Source organism: Populus euphratica, unplaced genomic scaffold, assembly GCF_000495115.2.
Source record: "Populus euphratica unplaced genomic scaffold, PopEup_1.0 scaffold51.1, whole genome shotgun sequence".
Lineage (NCBI taxonomy): Eukaryota > Viridiplantae > Streptophyta > Magnoliopsida > Malpighiales > Salicaceae > Populus > Populus euphratica.
In genome coordinates, this window is record NW_011499932.1 from 486,778 (window position 1) to 512,370 (window position 25,593).

The window sequence follows — 25,593 nt, forward strand, 5'->3', positions numbered from 1 at the left end:
AAAAACTAAGAAAGACGAAATATGAAAGACTTTTGTTCTGCTCTCATCGGGTTCAAGTTCATCTCTGATATGTGAGATTTGTTGTAACCATCATCGGAGTTCTGATTTTGAATGTGGCAAGGTACATTCGTAACATACAAGAGAGATTGGTCAATCAAGAGGAGCTAATTCTGTCAAAATACTCTATCCAAAACCATTTCCGGAGGAAATCCCCAGTGAATCTCACGGCCTTAATTATTATCATCAAATAAACTATCTTTGTTGATCACCTACCTTCATCAAATCCAGTCAAGTCATAGAAGTTCCGGGTTTAGGAATCAACATGTCAGAGACAAAGCACATGGAATTAGGGCTCTGGTTTTGTCTATTCATCAGGCAAACATACTAAAAGTAATGATGACAGCGTTACAAAATTTAGTGTTATCCAAGGAAATTCAACAACCAGCTACTCGGAGGGTTGTAATCATATGATTCGAGGAAGAAATAATTGATGATGGTAATTTTAGTACACGTCTTTGAGCCCCATTCGGAATAGAAGGTTGGGATTTTATCTCTAGTTGCTCCTTGCAGCTCCTGGCAATATGCTTGCTAGGGATGGAACCCCTTGGTTTCTCATTTCTTCTTGAGCTCTCCTCATTTCTTCCGGGTCTGTTGGCAAACACGGCAAATTAGTTTGACTGGCCAGTGGAGGGAGGAAAGGAAACTGGTCGCATAAAACTACAGTGATAGTCAAGTCAACAAGTCTAGCATAATGTTGTCGAAAGCTCCACTAATCATCAAACAAGCATTTAGACGTATAAAACATGAATAGACAAACTCCAAGAAAAAAAATAATGTCATGGAAGTCCAGGATCATGTCACGGTCTATAAACAGCAAGTTTTCAAACTCATTGACAATAGGTTGAAGGTGAACGGGCATGTAAAAAGAGGCTTGTCCAAGGAGTCTTGCATGTGGAAGCAACATGTTTGAATATCAATTATCACATGAGGCAAATGCTTGCTAAAAGTCATTAAAACAAATAATATATACTAGGACATGAAGAGGTTACAAATTAAAGATTGAGAAATGGTTAAACAAAGTCATTTCGCTAGCTAGAAATGCTTAAATAAGATTTCCTCCACAATTTGCCTGAAAAATCCAATGTCTACGGCCAAATTGTGTCAAGAACATCAAACACGGAAATGAAATGAATCAATGCGAGAGAAAAAAGAGTAGCCATATAAATGGTTATTTAAAACCCCGAAATTCTAAAATAAAAAAACAATTCTCCATGACATTCTTGAACCAATTACGGTAAATTAGCAGATACCGAATGCATCTGAGTAAAGATCATGTTGTTCTCCTGGTCAAAACATTGCATTTAAAATAATTAAATCTATGAGCCACGTTAACGGTTTAAGTCTACAGCAATTCCTCAAGGCCATGACTGAGACATGCAAATGTGAAAAAAATAGAGTACTTTACCCATGTTTTCCATTAATTTTGGCATTATGAACAATGCCAACACCATAAATCCCATCATGAGACCCATCGGACTTTTGACTATAGACATTACGGAGAAGGGTTCCCTAATCTGCAAGAAAACAAGATATTTGAAGAAAAGATTAGATCATAGTTTATGAAATAATTCTATCAAGATGAAGAAAAAGAGGAAGATCAACCTCATAATACTGCTCTTCCTTTAATGGCTCTAATACCATTTCACTCAGACTCCTCCTTTTCTCTGTCAGTGTTGCCTGAACCTTACCAGGGAATCTGGCACTAACATCAACTCGGACCTAAACATTTTGAAGAAAATGCAGCAATGGGAATCTAATGCATGATAATTCAATGATCAAATTCAACTGATTGAAAGACCTACTGGAGAAAAGAAGTAGCCAATGGCATCCACTTCAATTAAATGAGTCCCTGCTGGCACGTTATGACTTTTAGTAGACAAGTCAAGGAGTGATGTAAATAGAGAGTGTAACGAGTCTTGTTAATGCTATCTCATCAAAGTTTATATGTGAATATAGCTACTCTGTGAAACACTTAACACAGATACCCAAGGATGGCTACAACCAACAGAAATGATATGTTTTTCAAACAAATGATTTGATTAAATAAGTAAACAGGCATATGAAGAATTAAACAACGCTCCTTAAAGAAAATGTCAAAGCTATCTCGAGTCAAGTCTGAACAGAACCATGCACAGAAGAAGAGAGAAAAAAACAGCAGGATACAATGAAAAATATCCATCAGGCCTCAGAAAAGTGACATGTTGGCCACCATTGAGTAGAACTTTGACATTGGATATTTTTCCGTGACCTCCAAGTCCTTTCGTACCGATACCTGCTAAACAAATTCATGAATGACTTTAGATGAACTAAAAAGGAAAAGGGCTGCAAATAAGAAAACAAAAATGTAAGAAGTAATCATCAATGATATCATCAACAAAATAAGCCAAGAATCAATCATCTAGATACCATATTCATTAAGGTAGAATATTATTTGAGCTTGAAATGGCAAGCTAATCCGTGTCTAATTTCAAGTAATATACACTACTAACACTAGTAACAAAATCATGGTGATATAACTTATTTGCAAAATGCACTAAGCAGGCAGAGGATAGACTTGTACTTCTAAAGAAATTGCCACCATGACCTTATGCTATGCATCACTTTTCTCACCTTTCCCAGCATAAAAAAAACCCTTTCTCACAATTGAGTTAAGATTAAAAATTCACCAAGAATGGGCAGAATCTATAACCATTCCATTCACACGAAGCCCCGGCCAAGATCCAACAATCAAATCCATCATCCATTAATGTTCTCACAAAACAACAAACAATTTTTCTCAACCCTTGATTTACATGTTTCTCAAAACAAAGAGCAAAAGGATTTACCAAACAAACCAACAAAAAAACATCATCTTTAACACAAAATTATTGACTTACGTACTGTTCCTTAATGAACATAGCAAGAAAAACCTTAACATATGAGAAAACCGCATACTTGTATAAACAAAAATACCTGGGATCTTCACTCTACCATTGATTGCATAACCATCACCAGAAGACCTGGTAATTAAAAAAAAAATAACTTCGTTAATATCAAAATAAGTAATTAACAAAAAAAAAACACTAAATTAAGAAACGTACCCAAAAGTAATTGCGAGAGACGGGGAGAGAAGAGAGAGGCATAATTGTACGAAGAGTAAGAGAATCACCGGTTTCAATCTTACAATCGATGCCATGATAACAGCTTGAAATTAAAAAAACTTCAGGCCTTTAACAGCTGATGAAAACTAGATTCAGTGACTTCTTTTTTTCCCCCCTTTAAGCCTGTTTCTGGTTTTATTTTTATTTTTTTTAATAATTGCAGAACGTTTATTCTATTCATATGCGCCTAAGCCCGCGTTCCATGGTACCGAGCCTTGTTACAAAGGCACTTAGCCCAAACTATTCGTATGAGTGAGTTGGGCTAGTCCATACATCAAATAGGCTTCTTCAAACTGGGTTTTTCATATTATTATTATTATTTTAGAATTAGTTTTTTCATATTAATTCACTTAATTGAATATGTTTATGAATATAGTTGTGCTGGATTTGAATCCATAATTCTATCCAAATAAAATTTTAATATTTTAAAAATTATAAATATTATCTATTTATTTTTTTATCTGAGCAAGTCAAGTTGAGTTAATTTTTTTGTGAATATTGTAAATATTTACAAGTTGGACTTTTATTTCTAATTTTTATGAGTTTGCATTTAAAGATGGATTTATAACATAAATTATATTATCTAATTTTAATATCTTACATCGCCATTAAATTCAGCTACCTCATCTTTCTCATCTTTTTCTATAGCAAAGAGACAAATCTTTTTTTTATTATATTAAAAGAAATATAATAGAAAGTTCATTAATAAAGACTTTGTAGTCAACATATTTTTAAATAAAATAAAAATAAATGTTCAATCCATAAATTATCAAATATAAAATAAAAAAGGTATAGAATATATATGTTAAGTGGGGTCGACCAAGTATTAAAAATCTCAAGCCACCACCAAACCCATGATATTCATTTATTAGATTTTTAATCCAATATCATTTATAATATTTATATGAGTCAAGTTAAATAATATAAATATTGCAGATGAAATAGTTGATACCATTGGCCAACCTTTATGCCAAGATTATTAATATTAAAATATAATATAAATTATATTTTAAAATTTTATTTATAAGACTAAAATGGTTATTTAATATGATATTATTATCAAAACTTTAAAAATCTAACCATTAATTAAAATTAATTAATTATACAAAGTAGTGAGATTTTGTACAAATTTTAAATTTAAAAAATTTATTTAAAGGAGTGTATTAAAAAATAATATAAATTATATTTTTAAACCTTATTTAACAGTTTAAATTTTTAAGTATTTTTTTTTGGGACACTAATAAATTATTAACATGTGTAATTCGATTTAAGAACACCACGATCAACGGCCTGAACCATGATCAAACTATCATTGGCCTGAACCCTGAAACGCTTCATTTCGACCGTCATCGACCATTTGTGTGTCCATGGATCCTCGTGAGGTTGAAAGCTCCTCTTTTTGGGGAAAAAAACTTCAGATTTGAACCCAAGGTTGGGGTGCTATATATGACTCTAGGGCGGATGAATCCAAGGCTTCCCTTTTGCATACCTGGAGAAGCGAGCAGCAGGCACGCATCACATGCACGGGGACCACCTTTGAGACTTGACACCACCATCCTCAACATGCATTCATCAATTTAAATTTACATTCACAAAGTATGAACAGTTTTTTTTTTCTTTGAACGAAAATGTTTTCATTTCAATTAGATGAGTCAAGTTAAATAATATAAATATTGTAGATGAAATAGTTTTTTTTTAACACTTGTACACTTAATTAATTTTCTAAAAACAACATGATACCATTGACCAACCTTTATGCAAAGATTATTAATATTAAAATATAATATAAATTATATTTTAAAATTTTATTTACAAGAATAAAATGGTTATTTAATATGATATTATTAATATATTATCAAAACTTTAAAAATCTAACCATTAATTAAAATTAATTAATTATACAATATTATCTCGAGAAAATATAATATAAATAATATTTTATTATTTCTTTTTAGTTCTGACACAACTTATTTTTTTGTTAGATTAAAGAGATGGATTTAATTTAACATGTGTAATTCGATTTAAGAACACCACGATCAACGGCCTGAACCATGATCAAACTATCATTGGCCTGAACCCTGAAACGCTTCATTTCGACCGTCATCGACCATTTGTGTGTCCATGGATCCTCGTGAGGTTGAAAGCTCCTCTTTTTGGGGAAAAAAACTTCAGATTTGAACCCAAGGTTGGGGTGCTATATATGACTCTAGGGCAGATGAATCCAAGGCTTCCCTTTTGCATACCTGGAGAAGCGAGCAGCAGGCACGCATCACATGCACGGGGACCACCTTTGAGACTTGACACCACCATCCTCAACATGCATTCATCAATTTCAATTTACATTCACAAAGTCATAAATGAACAGTTTTTTTTTATTTGAACGAAAATGTTTTCATTTCAATTGGGGTACATCCCTCTACCAGACCTGATCATCACAAAATACAAAACCCTGTGGCTTACATTTACACTTTACCATGACGGTACATTCCCTGTAAAGACAACAACACATTGAGGGGATCACACCAAGAATTTGATATCAAGTCAAACCGATGAAGAAAAGCCCCGAAAAAAAAATCAGGATTGCTTTAGGCCGGGATTTCACCAATGCTATAACCCTAACTTCCTTGAGAACCAATTCGAAAGATTAGCTATCATGAAACCTGCGAAAACCTGCAGCACATGTAGAAAGAACATCAGATTGTTAGGATTACACAGTCATATAATCCGCAACAACACGGATGACAAACTTTAGCTCCCTAAAGGACAGCGCAACCAGTCATTCAAATACGAATCCAAATGCCATCATCACTTAGAAACATGAAAAAACAGGTTTTTATATACATGAGATTGTTACTAAACTACTAGCAAGTTTCTTTTCATCTTAGGATGGAAGGAGAAGAAAATGACACCGACCACCTTTCAGTACTTTAATTTGCGGCAGATATAATGGATGGTTATCCTGTTTCGTGATGTCAAGGAAACGCAGAGGCATTTTATAAGAATGACATTCATTACCTGAGCAGAACCAAGAATGTAAATTGCTGAATAATGACGGCCATGAATCACCATGTCAGCTAGCATAGCAAGAGGGATGGTGAGGGACATGCCCAAGGTGGCCACCAATGGAGTTGTCCATACAACAGATAATGCCCTAGCAGGAAAATACCAACTCAGAATGAGAGGCTACGATAATGAATATGAAGCAGTAATAGAAAGATGGGTGGCTTTCATGTACCAAAAGTAGTCAGAGAGGACACTTCCAACAAAGCCATTGGCAAGAACAATTTCATCCACTTTAGCAGAGTGAGGGATTGTAAACTTCGGTTCAATTCCCAAGGCTGTCAAGGGCCAAACTGACAGAAAAGCAGAAAACAATGATTCTGTCAGTTCTCAGGATCTGACATGTGCAGGCAAAGAAAACTCAAAAGCAAAAGAAAACAGTGAAATCAGAATGCTCAATGGTTTTCAATTCAGACTCGTTGCCCATCAAAATGACACAGAATATCATTAAAATATAAATCAAAGAATGAAAAGGAAAACAAATACATAATAAAGTCATCGCCACCCACTCAGTTTGAGAAGTAAAACAAGATTACTTTCAAAGTACCACTGTCTAGACTCCATATCTATAATGACAAAAACGAAGTTTCTTGTTTGAACTAACAAGTCCCATCAGAGGTTGAACAATGACTCAACAAATGGCTAAAAATTAGTAACTAAATCAACAAAGCTATGATTCCATGATTCGAATTGATCTCATGCATTGCAATTTCACCCAATCAAAGGACATTGAACAAATAACACATCTTACCAAGCCACCACAGAGCTACTAGTGTAAACAATCCTATATATCCGAACAACTTTTGCACATCAACCCTTTCTCCTTCTCCAGCAAACTTTTTAAGAAGCACTGCAGCAAAGGTTGAAAAAGCAAACATTAACACTGTACTTTGGCAGAATAAAACTAAAACATTGACTACCTATGAATATTGGAATAATAAAAACAAAGCAATCAATGGAGATATGGTAAACCTGTAAATAGTCCGTATGACACAGCTGAGAGAAGACCAAAAAGATCCCCAACAAGCGAGCGTTTGCCGTTGCTAAACACAAATATCAACTGTCAATGCCCAGAAACGAATTAAAAGAGCAAGCTAATAAGATAATAGCTGCTCAAATAACACATGTGAAATTTGATGAAGTTGTTATTATCCTGCACATAGAGTAACCATGGTATTTGCATCTGAATGTGTTGAAGTATCAATAGACCATTTAACTAAGGTTCTCAATAATATTTTTAGAGTAGGTAATGTTCACCTTAGAAGATAAACAAACCTTAACTACCACTTTTTAAATCGCACTTTAGTAAAAATGAACTGGGAGTCTTAATTGGAAACTCTTTCCTTCTTTATGGTGCATTACTGGTGAGGTAACTTATGAGGCCACATTGAACAGCATCAACAATGTCCTTTATTTTGCTTTATGCTGACAGATAGGGAAGTTAAAAGTAAGGCAGCATAACCAACAACTATGGAGTAATAGACTTACGTGGAAGCACTTAGTGGTGACTCATCTGCAGCCCATGTTTTTCCCAAAGTAGTCATGGCAACGCCAGCCATGCTCACCAGGACAGCTATCACCTTTGCTGCATTTAAAGAATCTTGACCCAAAAACACACCGATGAAAAGAGTAAAAAGTCCAGAAGTTGATGACAAAACTGTTGTACTTGCAACACTCGTCCGTGCTAGTGCAGCATTTGATAGGTACTGTCCACGACAAAAAATAATAACTAAGAACTTCCTTGAATTCCTGCTAATTTTATGATCTGGAATCCTATGCAAAAAAGAATAGAAAACCTAGCAAATATATGCGGACAAGCAATATAGAAATATTCTTATCTTGATTTTGTACATTCATCTTACATCCTTGTTGGTATTTTACCTCAGTTACAAACCAGATAGGGGCAATATAAAAGCCACACGTAGCAATTTCTCTGATTGTGGGCTCTTTGTCGTGTATAAGAACATTCAAATCATCCTTGTGTCTAGAAACTAATGGCTTTCCCTCTTCTGAAGATGCAAGGTCCAATTCACTGTCTTTTTTAGTCAAAGTTCCCTGAAGTTCCATTTCAAAGATTTTGCGACTCAGAGGAGAGCTTAATTCATCAGAAGACCCATTTACATCGGTTGCATCATTACCACTTTTAGAAGACTGTCGCTTTAGCAGATTACGTGTCCAATCTTTAAGGAATGCCAATGGGAGGTAAACCACCAAAAGAGAAGCTCCAAGATATGTCACTGCAAATGGCTGCTTATAATCGGCAAAGATATCCTGTTGGGCAATGCATTTTTATATTAGCACCTCGTTGATTAGGCCAAAACATTAAAGTTCATTCATTTCTATGACTTTCAATAAAAATTAAAGTATTCTCCGTAGCAAACACTTGAACGAACATAATTCCTACAATCATGTACCTACAATCCATTCCCTTGCAAAGAAACCAGACACTAAAGAGTGATTGTACCTATGTTACTACATAACTGCATTGTTTTCTCTTATATTCATAAACATTAATTCCATTGTTTCGATCACCAACTCGACTAGATAATCAACAATTATTTGCCTGATCGTTTTCAATTTCTGCGAAATCCAGCATTCCTCTTCTTTTCAACTCATTTTTGTTGTAAAATGTTGACGAACAGAAACAACCGAACAACAAACCTGAGGCGTGTATAGACATTTCCCCCACACAAGATTATCCTCCAGGAATCAAAAGGTTCATCCTTAAAATAAGGGATGCAAAAACAGCAAGATAAAGAATAACATAGGCTGATAGTCTATAACAACTAGTAAGAAAATTAAATAAAGAGTATGTGGTTTCAATTTACGGGCCAACAATAAATTATTATCAACTAGTAAGAAAATCAAATGGGAGAATTAAAGAGTTTGTGGTTTCTATTGCTCGGGCCAACCTTGCACATGAAAGCCTCCCTTCTTCTTCTTCTTCTTTTTTTATTATTATCTCATATCAAAATTTACTGTATAAACATAAAAAAAAATTATTTTTATAACGTAGGATTCAAAGCCTATTATTATATACTCTCTAAATATATATATAAAAAAAATGTTTTTTTATAACATGTGATAATAAATATTTTTGGTTAAATAATTCAACTTCAAAGAAAAATATCCAACGTGAAATAAAAAATATTTTTAAATAATTTCTCAAGCTTCATTATTTACAATAATTTCTTGTAAACCAACTTCATAATTACCGAAAAAACACTCACAACACCCATCAAATGTAAAAGGGTGAATCAACACACCTCAGTTTTATAAAAAAGCAACCTCAAATTCAATTTTTAGCACACAGAATTGTATTTCTTCAACCTCAACAATTCCAGCAACAAAAACACACCATCTAAGACAAAACAATACCAGAGGAAATTCTGATTTCAACAACTGGGCCAACAGCATAATTAGTGACTGGAAAATTTAACCAAATATCTAAAAGCAATCCAATTCTCAACAAGAATAAAGAGTAAATAAAGGGGAAAAAATATGAAAAACAAATTTATGATTACCTGGGTAACTTCCGCGGAGGTGACCCATATAATAACAACAGCGGCTATCAAGAACAAACCAGCTTTATATCTCCAACCCATAAATGTTTCACAAATTTAACAAAAACCCAGATAAAGAAAACAGCCAAAGAATTTCAGAGATCTGTAAAATCTCTCAGGTCTTAATTTTAGTATTTTACTGTTCACCGACTACGTATGTATATTCAACTGGCTATAATATCTTGCAAGGAAAATGAAAGGTCAAGGAAGACTTTAGAGATCTCCCAGGCTTTAGATGGCGTGTGCTTCGATGCTTAACCAGGCCGCTGGTGTAAATTGTGAGCTAAAAAAATGAAAAACAAAGGCCAGGATTCTTGGAAATGAAGGGAGAATTTAGCGAGAAAAAGGAAGAGGGAAGGAAGTTTAATTTGTTAATTAGTGTTTTTTCTTTAGTAATTTTGGTGGTATTATGGTTAATTATATAGTTCTTAAGGTAATCTGCACCAATTTTCTACTTCAAAATATTTTTTATTTTTAATATTAACATATTAAAATTATTAAATTAATATTTTTTTAAATACTTCAAAACAAAAACTACAACGTTATTAAATGAAATCCAAGTCTTTTTTTAAGTTAAATAAAAATAAGATATTACTTTAATAAAATATAATTAATTTGATTTTTAATTTGATTTTTTTAAGATGAATATATTTTAAAAAAAACACTTAAAAAAATACGCCATGGAACCCTTTTTTTTTTGTGGTGCAAAATACGCCATGGAACCCTTTTTTTTTTTTTGTGGTCCATTGCATTGACTTTTAAGCTAGATAAAAATAAGATATTGATTTAATAAAATATAATTAACGTGTTGAAATTTAATTTAAATATAAAAAGCAACTTCAAGAAGTTTTTGTTTTTTAATAACAAAATTACATAATTTTAATAAATCTTCTAGTTAAGTTTGAAAATTATGACTAATAAAATTGATATTTTTATTATTATTCTTGATCAATAACAATATTTAATTTTACTAGCTCATCTTTAGTTTAAAATGAAACTTACATTTTTACTTAAATTAATGATTTTTATTCTCGAAATATTTGTAACACAATAAACATTGTAGAACACATGATAGCTTAAGACAAGAGGAATTCTTTCTGTCATTGGCAATAAAAACAAATATCTTTTTATATATAGACACATTTAAACCTAGTCAACAATTAATTTCACTCTTTTGTTATAATTTTAATAGCTTGATTAATAGTAGTTATTTTTTAAATTATTTTTTATTTAAAAATATTAAAATTATTTTTTTGTTTTATAAAATTATTTTTAATATCAATATAATAAAATCAATTTTAAAAAACCATTTAAAACGTACAAATAACAGACTCTAAGTAACAGAGATGAAGAAAGATAAATTAGTCTGACCAATTTATTATTCAACAAGGAAAGTAATTTGTAAATTAGTGTTTGTCTAGCAGTGAAAGAGACTTGTTTTCTTTTATTGTATTTGGGTTCAAGTCCTGGCGTGCATGCCTATCATTTTCGTAGTATCTTACATATTTACTGGGTTTGCAGAGTATTTAATGAGCTATGAGAATTAGTCATAATATACGAAAACTAGCCTAAACATTCCATATAAATAAATAAAAAAGAATAATCATGTCGGTTAAACGCAAAGGCAGCTGGACCAAACGCGGCTCTTTTACATTATTACTGTACTTGTTTCTTTCTCTTTTCCTACGTGGAGCTCTCTTTCTTTATCTAAATGTTCAAAGGCAAAAAAGTAATTTTTGTTTTCACTTAATTTTTTTTATTTTTAAATCATTTTAATATATTATTATTAAAATAAAATTTTAAATGATAAATAATATATATTCTTAAATAAATCACGGTAATAAAAGCTAACTAAGTTTACTGTAATCCTGGTCCCAAAAAGGAGGCACAAAAATAGTTGTTAGTCATTAAATGTTTTTTATTTATTTATAGAATTTGGTCATTAAATTAAATTTTTTTTTGAAGAAAAATCACATTTCAATTTTTATTCATGAGGGGAGTTAAGGTTTGAAGAAAAATCACATTTCAATTCTTATCCATGAGGGGAGTTAAGGTGAGACCATCACATTTTTCACTGATTCAATTTTCAGTGATTCAATTCAAAGCCTGAATTGATCCTAATTGAAAAAAAAATGATTAGCTTGATTAAAAACCAGCTTGACTTAATTGATTTAAATCTAATCCGTTTAAAATTTAGTCTAATTTTTAATTAAATAAAAAATTAATATAAATAATATTATTTTAATCTAGTTAATCTTTTTTTTATTAATGTGAGTATTTAGCCAATTTGTGTATATCTTGACTAATTCTATAAATTTAAAAATTAATGATCATGTAAGTCTCTTATGACTTCAAGGAAATTCAAACTTGTAATCATTAAAAATTAAATCTAAAACTTGATTAATTAAATTATTCTCATCGTATAGTTAAATTTTTTTGGACTATATAAATTCCTCCTATCAAGTTGTTATATATCAGACAAGCTCTTAATGATTTTCTATTTACTTTTTAGGCTAGATAAAGAGTTTGTTTGAGAGTGTAGTTATAATTATTTTTTAAAGTATTTTTTATATTAAAATACTTTAAAATAATATTTTTTTAATTTTTTTAAAATTATTTTTTAAATTAGCGAATCAAAACAACTTAAAACATGTACAAGATTAATTTTTAATAAAAAATAAATTTTTAAAAATTGAGTTGCACCGTTTTCAAATGGTGCCAAAACAAATAGCAATTGTTGTATCTCTATTTTGTTTTCAAAGCATACATTGATTCCTTGGAGTAAAGGCATCTTTCAAGTTAATCCATTCCATCAATGTTTGGTATTTTATCAACTTGTTTTAAAGATACCAGTATTAGTTGTTTCCAAATTAATGCATATTTTAATATCATTTCTCTTAGATTGAGTAGATGTTTTTTTTTAAAAAAATAATGATTTTAAGTTTTTTTATAATTTTAATGTGATGATGTCATAAAAAATAATTTTTATGTATTTTCTATTAAAAAAATATTGTACATCAAATCACCAAACCAGTAGCTCGTATTAATAGTAATAGATTTTTGATAATTTACTTTTGTGACATGACCTAAAGTTTAAGAGAAAAATAATTTAAAAAGAAACGATTTGTAATTAGAGGTGAAGGTGGCAAGCGGACGGGTGATGGGTCGAGTTAAAATAGATAGGGGTCATACTTTATTATCATTCATTTGTGATCCATTATTTTTTTCATTGGATTACCCTACTAATTTAGTCATTTAAATTGGATTAATTTCAATTATTTTTACAATTTAACATTCAAGGATGTAATTGATATTTTTTAATTAGAGAATAAATTGCATGTAAAAAAGTATGAGGACAAACAAACTTGCTACCATGAATAAAATAAAATTTTAAAATTTTAGGGACTAGAGCGAACATTTTCTGTAAAAATATTTCATGTTGTGAAAATGGTCCAATGAGAACCCTCATTTAACTTGGGATATTTCCGGATCAACCCATTAACGATTCGTTTAATTCTGGCGTAGCTTACCGATTTTTTATAAGCCGTCTATAACGGCAAGTTAAGAATCTGTTAGAAAGTTGACGTGTAACTAAAGGAGGTTCGAGACTGGTGGGTATGGAAGATTAGCACATGGCTAAGTTTAGATTATTAACAGCAAACTAAGAATATAAGTTTAGATTATTAAATCATTTTAGTTTCCAACGGGATGCGTTTAATTATTATTTTTTTAATTCTTACTATATGATAAAATGTATACATCTAATTGAGTTTTTATAATGTACAGGAGTTTGAATTATATCATGGGATTTCTTACAAAAACTATACCTTAGTTCTAATCATTCAAAAGATGCTCTTTTGTCTTTATTTAACTACTCTTGCTTCTTTTTATGTATTATTTAGACAATATGATGATGATCTAATTATTTATTTTTTTAATTTATTTTTCATAACCGAATAAAATTATTATTTATTTAAAAATATATCAAAATAATATTTACTTAAAAATATATCAAAATAATATTTTTTTTAATTTATTGTTGATATTAGCACACCAACAAATTTAAAAATACAAAAAAATTAAAACCAATTTTTTTTTAAATTTTTAAAGCTTGGTGTCACCACAAAAACAACTATTATAATTTTTAAAGCTTGTTTATTGCGGTAATAGCTATTTTTTAAATTTATTATTGATGTTAGCACACTAAAATAATTTTAAAAAAATTAATAATTTAATTTAATTTTTTTAAGCATGATGCCACCATAAAAATAAATATTGCAATTTAAATATGTTTGATATTATGATAGAATTTTTTTTTAAAAATGCTTTAACTTAAAAATACATTATAATATATTTTATTTTATTTTTATTTTGATATTAGCACATTAAAATAATTTTAAAAATACTAAAAAAATATATAAATTTAATATATTTTCAAGCGAAATGCATTTTTTATGAGTGATATAGCACAAAATCATCATAACCTCTGGGAACGAATAAATTACATAGACGGCAGGTATTATTCACTAGACGTTAAGGAAAGGAACTTGCCGAGTACAAAAAGATAAGGCATGCTACAGGGAAAATGATATTTTAATTAATAAAATCAGTTTTTTGAGACTGCAAATTGGTCGAGTAGGTATCGGCTTAAACTATGGAGAGACGAGGTGAGTGCGATGTATAGATCACCAATTTATAAATGCAAATGCATCATTCATGTGATAAGTATTTTTTTTTTTTTTTGGTTATAATGGGAGGTTGGCTACAGAGCTTATACCTTGATGGTGTGTAGCAGCTACTCAAGAACATTAAAGTAGGCATGTGCTTGTAATTATTTTGCCTCCCTTCTTTCTAGCTACTTATTTGTTTGTATATTGTTTATTACTAGTATTTTGTGCCTACCTTCTTGTATTTATTTAGTATTTTTAGTATGGAAGTAATGAAAATTTATTTTTAATATTAGTATATTAAAATAATTTAAAAATATAAAAAAATTAATTTAAAACATGTAAACTCAAGCAAATATATAGATAATAGTTGCTATACTCCCTAGGTTGGTAGATTCATTTGGGGAATTTAGAATTCAAAACTCGAGGTAAGTTTCTAGCTAAGCTAGATTTTTAATGAACCGACAAATAATATATATTTTTTTTAAAGAAAAATGAAATGATGTTATTTTAATTAAAAATAATTGATTTAGAGAGTCGCATAGCTTAGTAATTCACCTCATTTAAAAAGAAAAAAGAAAGTTACTACATTTAGGAGAACTAAGAAGTGTCTATGATGAACACAAGTTCCACAGAATAATCCCAACAAGCCAACGTGTTTTTCAAGCTCAATAAATCTGAAAGAAAACAGGGTACCTACTTCTACCATCACTAAACTGTTAGTGCCAATCCTGAACTGAAGATCTAGAAACCCTAGTTAATGGCATGTGTTGGGCTATGAAATTGCTTTAAAAATAAATAAATAAAATAAAATAAGATCAGTATTTCTATTCCAAATCTAGTTTCAAGGTGAAGAACCCCATAATACCTCTGCAACAATAGTGGCAGCCTCTGCCTCAGAGGCAGAGGCCTCCCTGATTCTCCTCAGTATTTCCCCTTTTATCTCCTTTTTCTCTACTGGACTCAACCCTTCTCCCACTTCAACTTGCACAGAAAATCTTGCAACACAGCTTGCGAATGGCCAATCGCCCTCGATTTTATCTATTTCCAAGCCCAGTCCCACACCTTCTTCAGTCTCCTTGCTTTGATGTGTCTCAGTCAAGTAGTCTCCATGTTTTGATCTTTGCAACTCCACCAACATCTCTATCAACCCTTTTTCTAGCATTGATTCAATCACTTCTATCCTACCAAAATAAGCAATCTGACAGATACAATCCATTGTTCCCACTTCGATTGACAGATCTTCAGAGCTGCGAAATAGACTGAGAATTCTTAGGATTTCTCCATGCAATTCCATTTCATCAATCAGTGGAGTTCTAATCAATGTGACAAGTGAACAAAGAACCTGCATTGAACAACAAGAAGCCATTGGTAGTAAGGCCTGGACAATTCCACTCATCAAAACCATTCCCACAAACACATCTCTGTTGAATCTAACCAAAGCAACTATGGCAAGAGCTACATGTTCTCTAACTGTCATTGAGCAAGTTGAGTCACAAAGTAACAATTCAAGAATGGGAAATACTTTTCCTCTGAGAACCAGTTCTTGATAATCTCTATCAAAACCTTGTGATAAACGCCTTTCGAACCTCTTCAACACCCTAACTTTCTCTTCCTCAATGCCCACCACTTCTTGAAGCGTCTTGACAAGATTTTGTACGTATTCTTTATCAATACATGCCTGAATTTCAATTTCCATAGTGAATGCAACTTGGTAAATTTCGCACCTTGTGATCTGGCGGAAGAAGAAGGATTTAAGGCTGTATTCTCGATACCTTTCGAGCTTTCCAAGAAGGGTTTTAAGGTTGCATAGTAATTGAGAAAGCTTGAAAAAATCTGGATCAGTAGATAATATGGTGTCTACTTCACTCTCAAGGTTTAAAATCGATTCCATGTTGGGTTGGGGATCGTTTGTTATAAAGATGGGGTTGATTTGTAGACCTTTCGAAGCTTTCTTGAGAGCTTTCAGGAACTCTAACAAAGAATGCTTATCTTGACCGCTCTTTGATTCTTCCATGGCTGCTTCGATTCGAAGCTCGGGAAAGATGTTAATTAGTTTGCATGATGGAGTTTAGGTGAATCGAAGCTGGGAAAGATGTTAATTAGTTTGCATGATGGAGTTTAGGTGGTCTCTCCACCAAAAACGAGATCTACCAGTCAACAACGGTAATTCGCAACTATCTTTTTTTTTTAATAATATTTTCATTTTGATTCCTTAATTTCTATTGTAATAATAAATCAGCATGAATATGATTTAAATTAAAAGAGTTGTCAATGATCATGATACTTGTAGAGTAAGACACATGCATTTCCTTGGTCACTTCCTCGTATCTTTTTGATAGGCAAAACAGAGTACAAGTAATAAAACAAGATTAAAAACAAAATCAGACTATATTACTGTCAAAACTCACGCCACTGCTTCTAAATTGCAATTCTTCATCAAAAGCAGATACCAATGCCAATCGACCAGAAGAAAATCCTGCAGATTCCAGTAGCTTTTTGAAAAAACATAGCTCGTCAAAAGTTTTTTCCCGGCCTGAAACCACGTATTGCAAGACTGTCATTTGCTATGATCTGAGAAATTTATTTAAAAAATATTTGAACAAGTAATCAAAGTAAGATGAATTAATAATCACCCAGATCATAATCAAGTGTTATTATGTTAGACAATGGCCGCAGCAAGCTTAAAAACGGAATAAAATGTGAGAAATTCACCATCATATGTACACCATGACTTTCCTATGTTAACAAAGAGTATAACATGGATTTTTTCTGTTTTCATAGTTCAATATACAAGATCATTGATCTTTAAACATCCAAAAACTTCCTTGTATACTAAAACAATTCATTTTCAACCGACATCCATTTGACATATTAGCACAAGTGTCTTTCAAACCGATCACAGCACATTATCATAAGATTTTTTCTTCTTTGAAATTATTATCCATGGCAGAAATCTTTCGAATCAATGCCATGCCACTTAAGGGAAGAAATTTCTTACTTAGAGAATTATTGTCCCTTTTGCATTGACCCACACAAGCCGCCATAGTTAAATTTGGCTTTTATTAAAAAGGAAGTATTTAGGGAAACTTAACATACTAATCCACAAAACCGAATAATATGGTTAAAGTAAAATCCGTTTAATTTAAATTGTAATGAATACATAAAAGGAAACTATAATAATCATGATTTTAGGAGAAACCAATGGAACATTTTACTAGGCTGACAGATATATTTATTTTTCCATCTCTTATTCTCTTTTCTCCTTATATTTATATATATCTTTTAGAAATTATTATCCAATTAGTAGTTTTCTATTATTTTAAGTAATGTCCTTAAAGGATGCGTGGGTTTCAAAGAAATTGAATTTCATGCAGAGAGTTGAAAATAGAAAGTATTTCTTTTTTATTTGTCATTAATTAACTTTTTTTTTTCTTGTTGAAGATCACAAAACCGTACCTTGTGTGCCTCATTAGTCTATAAATGAGCAACTTTTGGTGTCCTCTCTCTTAAAGTAAAAGTCCTAATAAGTATACGTTTGACAATAGCCTTTTTTTCTTTCGAGGTTTGCCTTTTTCTATCAGTACTGTAGAGACTAGAGACAGGGAAGATGGAGTTGGGTTCCATGTGGGATTATGAAGAGGTGGGCTCTTTCTACTCCCTATTTCCTCTTCTTGCACTTGTTTGGTCTGCCATTTAAGCCCTTTTGTTTTCTTCTTCAACTGTATGTTTTGCTGAGCATGAAGTTTGTGACTTTTTTTCCATGAGCATGCCTTGCTGATTAGTGCTTTGTTTTCGTTTTAGATTCATGTTGAGTTCTTGCATGGCAACCTTTTGTATCTTGGATGTTGTAATCTTTGCACGTAAAGCATTTACTTAGTGATTGGCTCGAATGAGAGAGCATTTCATTGCATTTCATGATATGAGTTTGAGGGCATTGTCTCTAGATCTTCTTTTGTTTTCCCCTTGACTCCCATATGCTGGTTTTAATTTTTTGGTTTGGTCAGAGAAAAGTGGACCTCGTTTTTTTGTAGTTTTTTTCCTTTTTTTTCCTTGCTTGCTGAAGGATGAAGAATCCCGTTAGGGCAGATGTAACTCGTTAGAAACTTGGAATTATTTCACATAGTGGTGAAGTATTCATATTAAAAAAGAGTAGATAGGGGCAAAAAATGTATCTTCAAACTCTAAAATAGGTCAATATTTAACTTTAAAATGATTTTGTTGCAAGAGCACGTAGTTAAAGAATATATATATTTACTACTTCACAAAGAAAATTGACTAAAAAAATCCAAAAAAATTAATATAAATAATAATAATAAAAAACATTATAATTATGATTCTACAACGTGGCTTCTATTTTTCTTATTCTCCCCCCTATCTCATTCAATTAGTTGAGATTTTAATTTCCATTTGTTTTAGCAATTTTATAAGCCAATAAAAATGGGAAGGGAGTTAAATGATTTGCAATTTAGGTGCAAATTTAAAATTTTCCATATTTAGTGATTATCACACTCATTTAGCAAAGATATTAAATGGGGCAAGTGTCAAATACTTTACAATATCAGGGACTATTTTAAATTTTCAATATTGGGATTTTCGTATCACTCTCCATGTTCCATTGAGGCCGAGGTATTGATGTTTCTTTCTGTGTCTCCTAGAGACCGAGGCTTCAATTTCGTTCTTTTCCCTATATCTTTTACTTATGAATTATGCCACTCGATCCAAAGAACTCATTTGAAAAAGAGTTTGAGTTCATAGGTTTATCGAGATTAATTATTTTTATTAAAATAATTTTTGAATATTTTTTTTTGGTATTTACCCGGTTTGGTTTTGCTAAATTAATCAAATTATGGTGACAATTCAATTCCATAGATCAATATCTTACTCAGTATAATTAAAAATCTAATTTAAATTATAATTTAAGTCTTGGATTTTCTAAATATCGGACCGAGTTTAACAATTACGGACACTACTTCATGCATTAATACTCTCTACGTACCCATGTCTTTATTTTGAAGTTGCCATATTTTATCCTTTCTCAAACCATATTAACCTGTACTGAATATTGACAGAGCATTGATGAATTGAAGCAGAAGCTTGTGTACACCACCATTGAATTAGAGTCACTGAAAGTTGAAGCAAATGAAGAACTGAGAAAGCACAAGGAGGATGTGGGGCGATTAATCAACATGCTAAAGGTTGCTTCTCAAGAAAGAGATGAGGCGAAAGGGCAACTGCAAAATCTACTTAACAAGCTTATCCTTTCTAATACGACTGAATTACTTCCCTTTCTCCCTCAAGCACAATCAGGGAACCCTCTTGTAATTCCAGCTAAAGGGAACTCGAGCATTACTGAATCTAACAGTCTATCTGATACACATAATCACCAATCACATGGCTCCTCTCCAGTGGATTCCTTCTTCGATGCAATTGCTTCACCAGATTTCTGTAGCACTAACATGGAAGAATCAAGTCACATGGGGTTTGTGAGTAATACCTTTGTTAAAGAGTATAATAAAGGCTCCATATCAGCAGGTTTAGAGGTTCCAGCAGTGCCCAGGGTCAATCAGGCCGATTCTGTAATCGAAAACTTTGTGAAAGGAAAAGTGCTGCCTCAAGAAGGAAACCTGTTGCAGGCTGTAATGGAAACAGGCCCTCTTCTTCAAACACTACTTCTTGCAGGCCCGCTTCCACGGTGGAGAAATCCTCCTCCATTGCAACCGTTCAAGATTCTACCTGTTTCCACCAGTAATCAGAATGCAGCTGCAAATGCAAGCTTTCTTGCTCAAAAACCGTTGGCTTCACCATCTTCTATTGAGTTGCGTCGTGGATCTTCTACAACATGCTCTTCTATGTTAAATTTCTCTAGTGGTGCTTCTGGTTCAGGTCTAGACAATGGATGCCTGTTAAATTCTGGTGCTATCCATCAAATCCCAGCAGGAAAGAGGCAGAGGTTTTAGTGAGACCCTGGTGCTTTTTTTCTTAATAACATAACGAGTCAACTAGGTATAGTCCTCTACAATAATAACTAGCGTAGTGAACCCGTGTAACACCGTGGTTATGATTTCAAGTAAATTTTTATTATAAAGCAAGAAGGTGTCGATGTTATGTATGCAATTTTCTTGTACAAAATCAGATCATCTTTTGAATTTTGAAGCCACTGCATTTGAATTTTTTTTGGAAAAGCTTAAAGAGTTCATAGACATCAAGTTGCCGTCTTCAGAGATTTGCCTAATAGAAGAGGATATCAAAACAATTTCATTTGAAACTGACTTTAAGACTAATAGGTAACTTGGGCCAGCTCAAAATAGACAAGACAGTATTTGTCATCCATGAAGTATTGTGGCAACATGCCCCCATCCCCCATTAATGAGAGGAAATAATTAGCGGGGAAGGTGATCGATCAGTGTAAAATATTCATAACTTCATTAGAGACATTAGAGAACACTGAGGGGACTTGAGATTGCCTGTGATTGTTGGTGGATGTGACTGGCCTTTAAAATTTTTAAAATTTATTTGGAAGGTTGGGTTTAATTGTTTTTTAAAGTATTTTTAATTTGAAAATATATTAAAATAATATTTTTTTATTTTTTAAAATTAATTTTGATATCAGTGCATTAAAATAATCTAAAAACACTAAAAAAAATATTAATTTGAAGTAAAGAAAAAATAAAAAAATTTAAATTTTTTTAAAAATATTTTTGAAACAAAAAAAAAATAATTATTATTCTTGCAAACATCCTTAAATCAACCTCATACTTTAAGATTTGGCTTAATAGGTAGCCAATGAAACCGAAAAATGAGTATAATTTCATGTTAATATCTAGTATAAAAAAGAAAGTGCAATATGATGAAAGTTTTTAACCGAAAAATTAAAGACAATATTTGTGCTGATAAAATAAATTAAAATATATAAATTGATAAATTATAAAAAAAACACCATATTTATATACTAATACTAAAGTAAAAGGTTAATATTTTTTTGTGGAAAAAAAATAATAGATGCTATCATGATTTGATTTACTCAGCTTAGTACTAATAAATACTAATACTAATATTAATAATAACCTATATATATAAATTTTTTTGAGATTTTTGATCAGATATTATACTCTTAATACAACACTAAGAACATACTACATTACCACTAAGATCATAGTATATTACTGACATTAAATATTAATAAGCTAATTTGATCACATCTTTAATTAAGAAAAAGTTCAATAATGATAATATATTTTAAAAGTAACTTTTTTTTTAAAATGGGCTATTTTTTTAATGAATCCTAAAATATAGGTCAATTCCCTTTTTTATCACCACTTTTTTATTTACACACCCTATAAAATCTTAAACAATATAAAATAATCTACTTAAGTCACTCCTAAAATATATAATACTAAATGGTTATTTTATTTTGATTATAAAAAATCAATAAAAACAAAACAACAAAGATATAAAGTATTAGAATAAAAAATAATTAAATTACATCAAAATTAGTGAGGTTACGGTTAAATTCAAATGTTTGATGATCCAAATTGGATTCAGGTTCTCATTTAGAACCTGCAAAATGATCATAAAAGGGAGAGATTATGGAGCATGCAAGCATGGTTTTTCCCCGCAAAATACAACTCTAGAAGACTCTATTTTGTCTCCAATCAACAGAGATCTAGATGGCCAAAACTGCTAAAAAAAACATTTTATTTACTAAAATATCTTAATTAAATAAAATTATAAAAGAGAAAATCTGAAAAAAAAACAACATTGCTTATTTTATTTGCCCATAGTCTATATATTTCATTGCTTATTTGCACAGCCCCATTAAAATTGGTTGTCCAGAAAACAAAAATATTATCTCCTCCTCACTTCGGCCATTGTTTACCTCGTTACAGAAGGCCCGATAGCCTAACTTTACAGCCCATATTTGCAAACAGTCTCATCCAAACATCACACCTGTCCACTGTCCACCCTAGCTTTTTTACTTTTTCGTTTAGGATTGGATGTCCAAAGATACTCTAACATAGTGAGACAAATTGTTTTTATGTTTTAAAAGGATTAAAAAAATTAATTTTTTTTTGTGTTTTATAAATTTTTTAATAATCTGATTTTAAAAATAAATAATTATTTTTTTTTAAAAATCAATAGGGTTTTGGACATGTTTTATCTTGAATTGATCTAAATTTTAATTAGGTCTGTTAAAAAATAATATAAATTATATCTTGGAATCTCACCTAATAGTTTGAACTTTTAGGTTGAGATGATTTTTTAATATGGTATCAGAGTTTTGATAACCAATCGATCATGAGTTCGAATCTCACCATCCCTATTTATTTGATAAAAATTAAGCACAAGGCAAAGTAGATCCATTAAAGTTTCTAACAATTTAAATTTTTGGGTTGAGATGATTTTTTGACTCAAGTCATGTAATGTTTTTCTATTTGTTTTTAAAATTGAATTAATCTAAGTCTCAGGTCAACTCATCTAGTCGTACCTGATTTTATAATCAAGGCTGCTATAATATTATTAATTTTAATACTAAATATAAACTAAAATAAAAAATATATATATAATGATTTTTTTAAAATATATAAATTTGACAACAAAACTTATTAATTAAGGATAAAATAAATTTTTTTATGATTTTTCTACCATAATGAAATATGATATCAAAACAATTATTTTATCTTAGATGTTACTACCAAATAAAATTTTATCTTTGCATTGTTTTTTATCCTGTCTCTTTTGCCTTCAATGTCTTCGTTTTTTCTGTTTTGTGACGGTTACCAAATATTATTTTAATTAATGTCTTAAGATAAAAAAAAAAGGACAATAAGGATATGTCCCTATCTTTTTTGTTTTGAGAAGGATAAAAGTATACTTTAAAACTATTTTTTTACTATTTAAAAAAAATACTTATTTTATATCTCTGCAAATATTTTTTTAAACAAATTAACATGTTTATATCCCTGCCATTCTGAGATACCATTGAAGTGCCACGTAATAGGGTTTAAGAGATATCTCTCTCCCCTGATCCTTCATATTCTTCCATGCATATATATACCTGCTTAATTATTGGAGGAAATCTCAACGAATTAGGAAGAATAGTTTTATAGATGAACAAGACTATCGCCACCATCTTGATCGATCAATCTAGAATATCCACCATAATATTTATTCAGTTTTGCAAAGAGCTAAATCATGCATTATTTGAGGTTTTTGTGGCTACTATAAACAGATGAAAAAGCTGATCCAAAAAAATTAATTAAAAACCTCAATTAAAATTTTAAAAAAAGATTAGCTAGGAACTGGTTTGTTTATTGATCGATAGTTTTTAACTTATTAGTCTTTAATTTTTATAACCATGTTGGCACTTGGTATCCCCATTTCCTCCTGAGCACTCAAAGTTCTTCTCCAAATGTATGTATGTTATCCTCTTTATAATCTTAAAGTAGTAACCTTTTCCTCTTTAGCATCTTATAAATTGTTGTATATATATTATGGTTGACGCTAGCTGCATGGGGATCTGAGTATTGGAATGTAGTAAAGCTGAAAAAGAAAGAAAGTTATTTGATGTTGAGAAACACAATCAGTGTCAAAACTACACATGTTTCGCTGTTATTCCCTATAATTTGATCATTATTTGAGTATAGTAAACTAAGATCAGCAATATATCTCTCATTTTATATATGATCACTCTGCTATGACGAATTATGGGTCGGTTGTGATCACTTGGAACTCATTCATACACCTGAATTCTTGCAATTTTAATTAATTGCTTTCGGAAATCCTTTGTAAAAAAATATATATATTAGAGAATCCTACTACTGTACGCTCATCAATCGATTAATCAATAGCGACTTGTGAGGATATATATATTCTCGTATAGATAATAATAATAATAATAATAATAATAAAGGGTTTCCTGCTGCATAGCGTGATTAACATGCGTGTCTAAGAGCTTCGTGCACTATGAATAAATTAAAGGAGGAAGGAAAGAATAAAGTAAAGTGGTTTCAAATGATTGAGTTGAATAAAATAAAGGGACGTTAAAGGACAGATGGAGGAACTGAAATGATCTTGCGGGCCTCGAAATTTCGTTAGCACACCTCGACAATCAACCTACCATTTTCCTTGTCTTTCTTTAATTTTTTCTATTTTTTTTTGTTTTATTGTCAACGGTATTTTAGGCCAGTTTTATATTCTAAATCCAACCTTTTTTAAGGGTTTTTTAAATATTATTTTTATTGTTTGCTTATTATTGTGGTGTAAATTATTTTTTATGTCTAAATACATTAAAATTATATTTTTTTTATTTCTAACATTAACATATTAAAATTATAAAAAACACTAAAAAAATCAATTAAAAAAAAAGCATTTCTAAAAAGTACTTAAAATAAATTCCAAATTAATCGGAGACGGTTTAGAGTCCCAAATATTTCAAACTATTATATAAGCTTTTGCTTTTGAAGGTTTTTCCTTCACATTTCTTGGCACGATTATAGCTATACAGCCCTTCATGCGTGCGTCTCAAAGTGTTAGTCTCATATAACTTTTCACATATATTAAAAAAATTATAATAAATTGCAGGCCACGTTATCTGTTTTTAAATTAATTTTCACGATTACCCCCTATTTAAATATATATATAAAAAAGTCGAAATGAATTATAATTAGCTAGGGCCATAGTAAAAAACCAAGTAAATGATAGTTTTTTTTTTTTTTTTGACAATGAACAATAGTTTTGAGATATCCTAAAATGAAAAAGGTACTGGACAAACTCTTTGCAATGGAGAAACTATAAGGTTAAAAATCATCAAATTGAGTTGAATTATTACACTAATATTTACGATCCAAATAATTAATTATAGCATATAATAAATGATATTTTTTTTTATAATAATCAAGTATATTAATAAAAACAGAATAAATGATACTAAACCTAGTTTTCCTTGACATATATAATCTTCTTAATTTCCCTTTCTTTCTTTTTTATTAAAAAATTAGCGTTCAGTTATTCAAAACTAATTTTTATTCTCAAGCGGCCAGGTTTAAAATACATCAACTTGGGGAATGTACAGGAAAAAAGTTTTCTTAGAGCCTAGATCTT

At 30.8% G+C, this 25,593-nt stretch overlaps 3 protein-coding genes across 4 annotated transcripts; 1 reads left to right on the forward strand and 2 right to left on the reverse strand.

Moving 5' to 3' along the window:
- Nucleotides 1-234: 234 nt before the first annotated feature.
- LOC105136128 (ER membrane protein complex subunit 7 homolog) lies at nt 235-3,345 on the reverse strand. 2 transcript variants are annotated; one of them, XM_011041342.1, is made up of 7 exons: nt 3,141-3,345; nt 3,013-3,059; nt 2,224-2,332; nt 1,863-1,926; nt 1,663-1,779; nt 1,466-1,574; nt 235-648 (listed from the first exon to the last, which is right to left on the reverse strand). In XM_011041342.1, the coding sequence occupies exons 1-7, from the start codon at nt 3,233-3,235 to the stop codon at nt 554-556; spliced, it is 636 nt and encodes a 211-aa protein (XP_011039644.1). In that variant the 5' UTR covers nt 3,236-3,345; the 3' UTR covers nt 235-553. The 2 variants fall into 2 exon arrangements, with proteins under 2 accessions (XP_011039644.1, XP_011039643.1); XM_011041341.1 differs by having other exon boundaries at nt 2,224-2,335.
- A 2,149-nt stretch (nt 3,346-5,494) lies between these two features.
- Nucleotides 5,495-10,228, reverse strand: LOC105136129 (uncharacterized vacuolar membrane protein YML018C-like). Its single transcript, XM_011041343.1, has 8 exons — nt 9,785-10,228; nt 8,142-8,531; nt 7,749-7,966; nt 7,233-7,303; nt 7,012-7,110; nt 6,436-6,553; nt 6,216-6,351; nt 5,495-5,870 (listed from the first exon to the last, which is right to left on the reverse strand). The coding sequence occupies exons 1-8, from the start codon at nt 9,863-9,865 to the stop codon at nt 5,808-5,810; spliced, it is 1,176 nt and encodes a 391-aa protein (XP_011039645.1). The 5' UTR covers nt 9,866-10,228; the 3' UTR covers nt 5,495-5,807.
- Nucleotides 10,229-16,474: 6,246 nt separating this feature from the next.
- On the forward strand, nt 16,475-20,450 carry LOC105136186 (uncharacterized). The gene is made up of 4 exons (XM_011041426.1): nt 16,475-16,565; nt 16,616-16,656; nt 18,075-18,133; nt 19,563-20,450. The coding sequence occupies exons 3-4, from the start codon at nt 18,101-18,103 to the stop codon at nt 20,448-20,450; spliced, it is 921 nt and encodes a 306-aa protein (XP_011039728.1). The 5' UTR covers nt 16,475-16,565; nt 16,616-16,656; nt 18,075-18,100.
- Nucleotides 20,451-25,593: the final 5,143 nt, after the last annotated feature.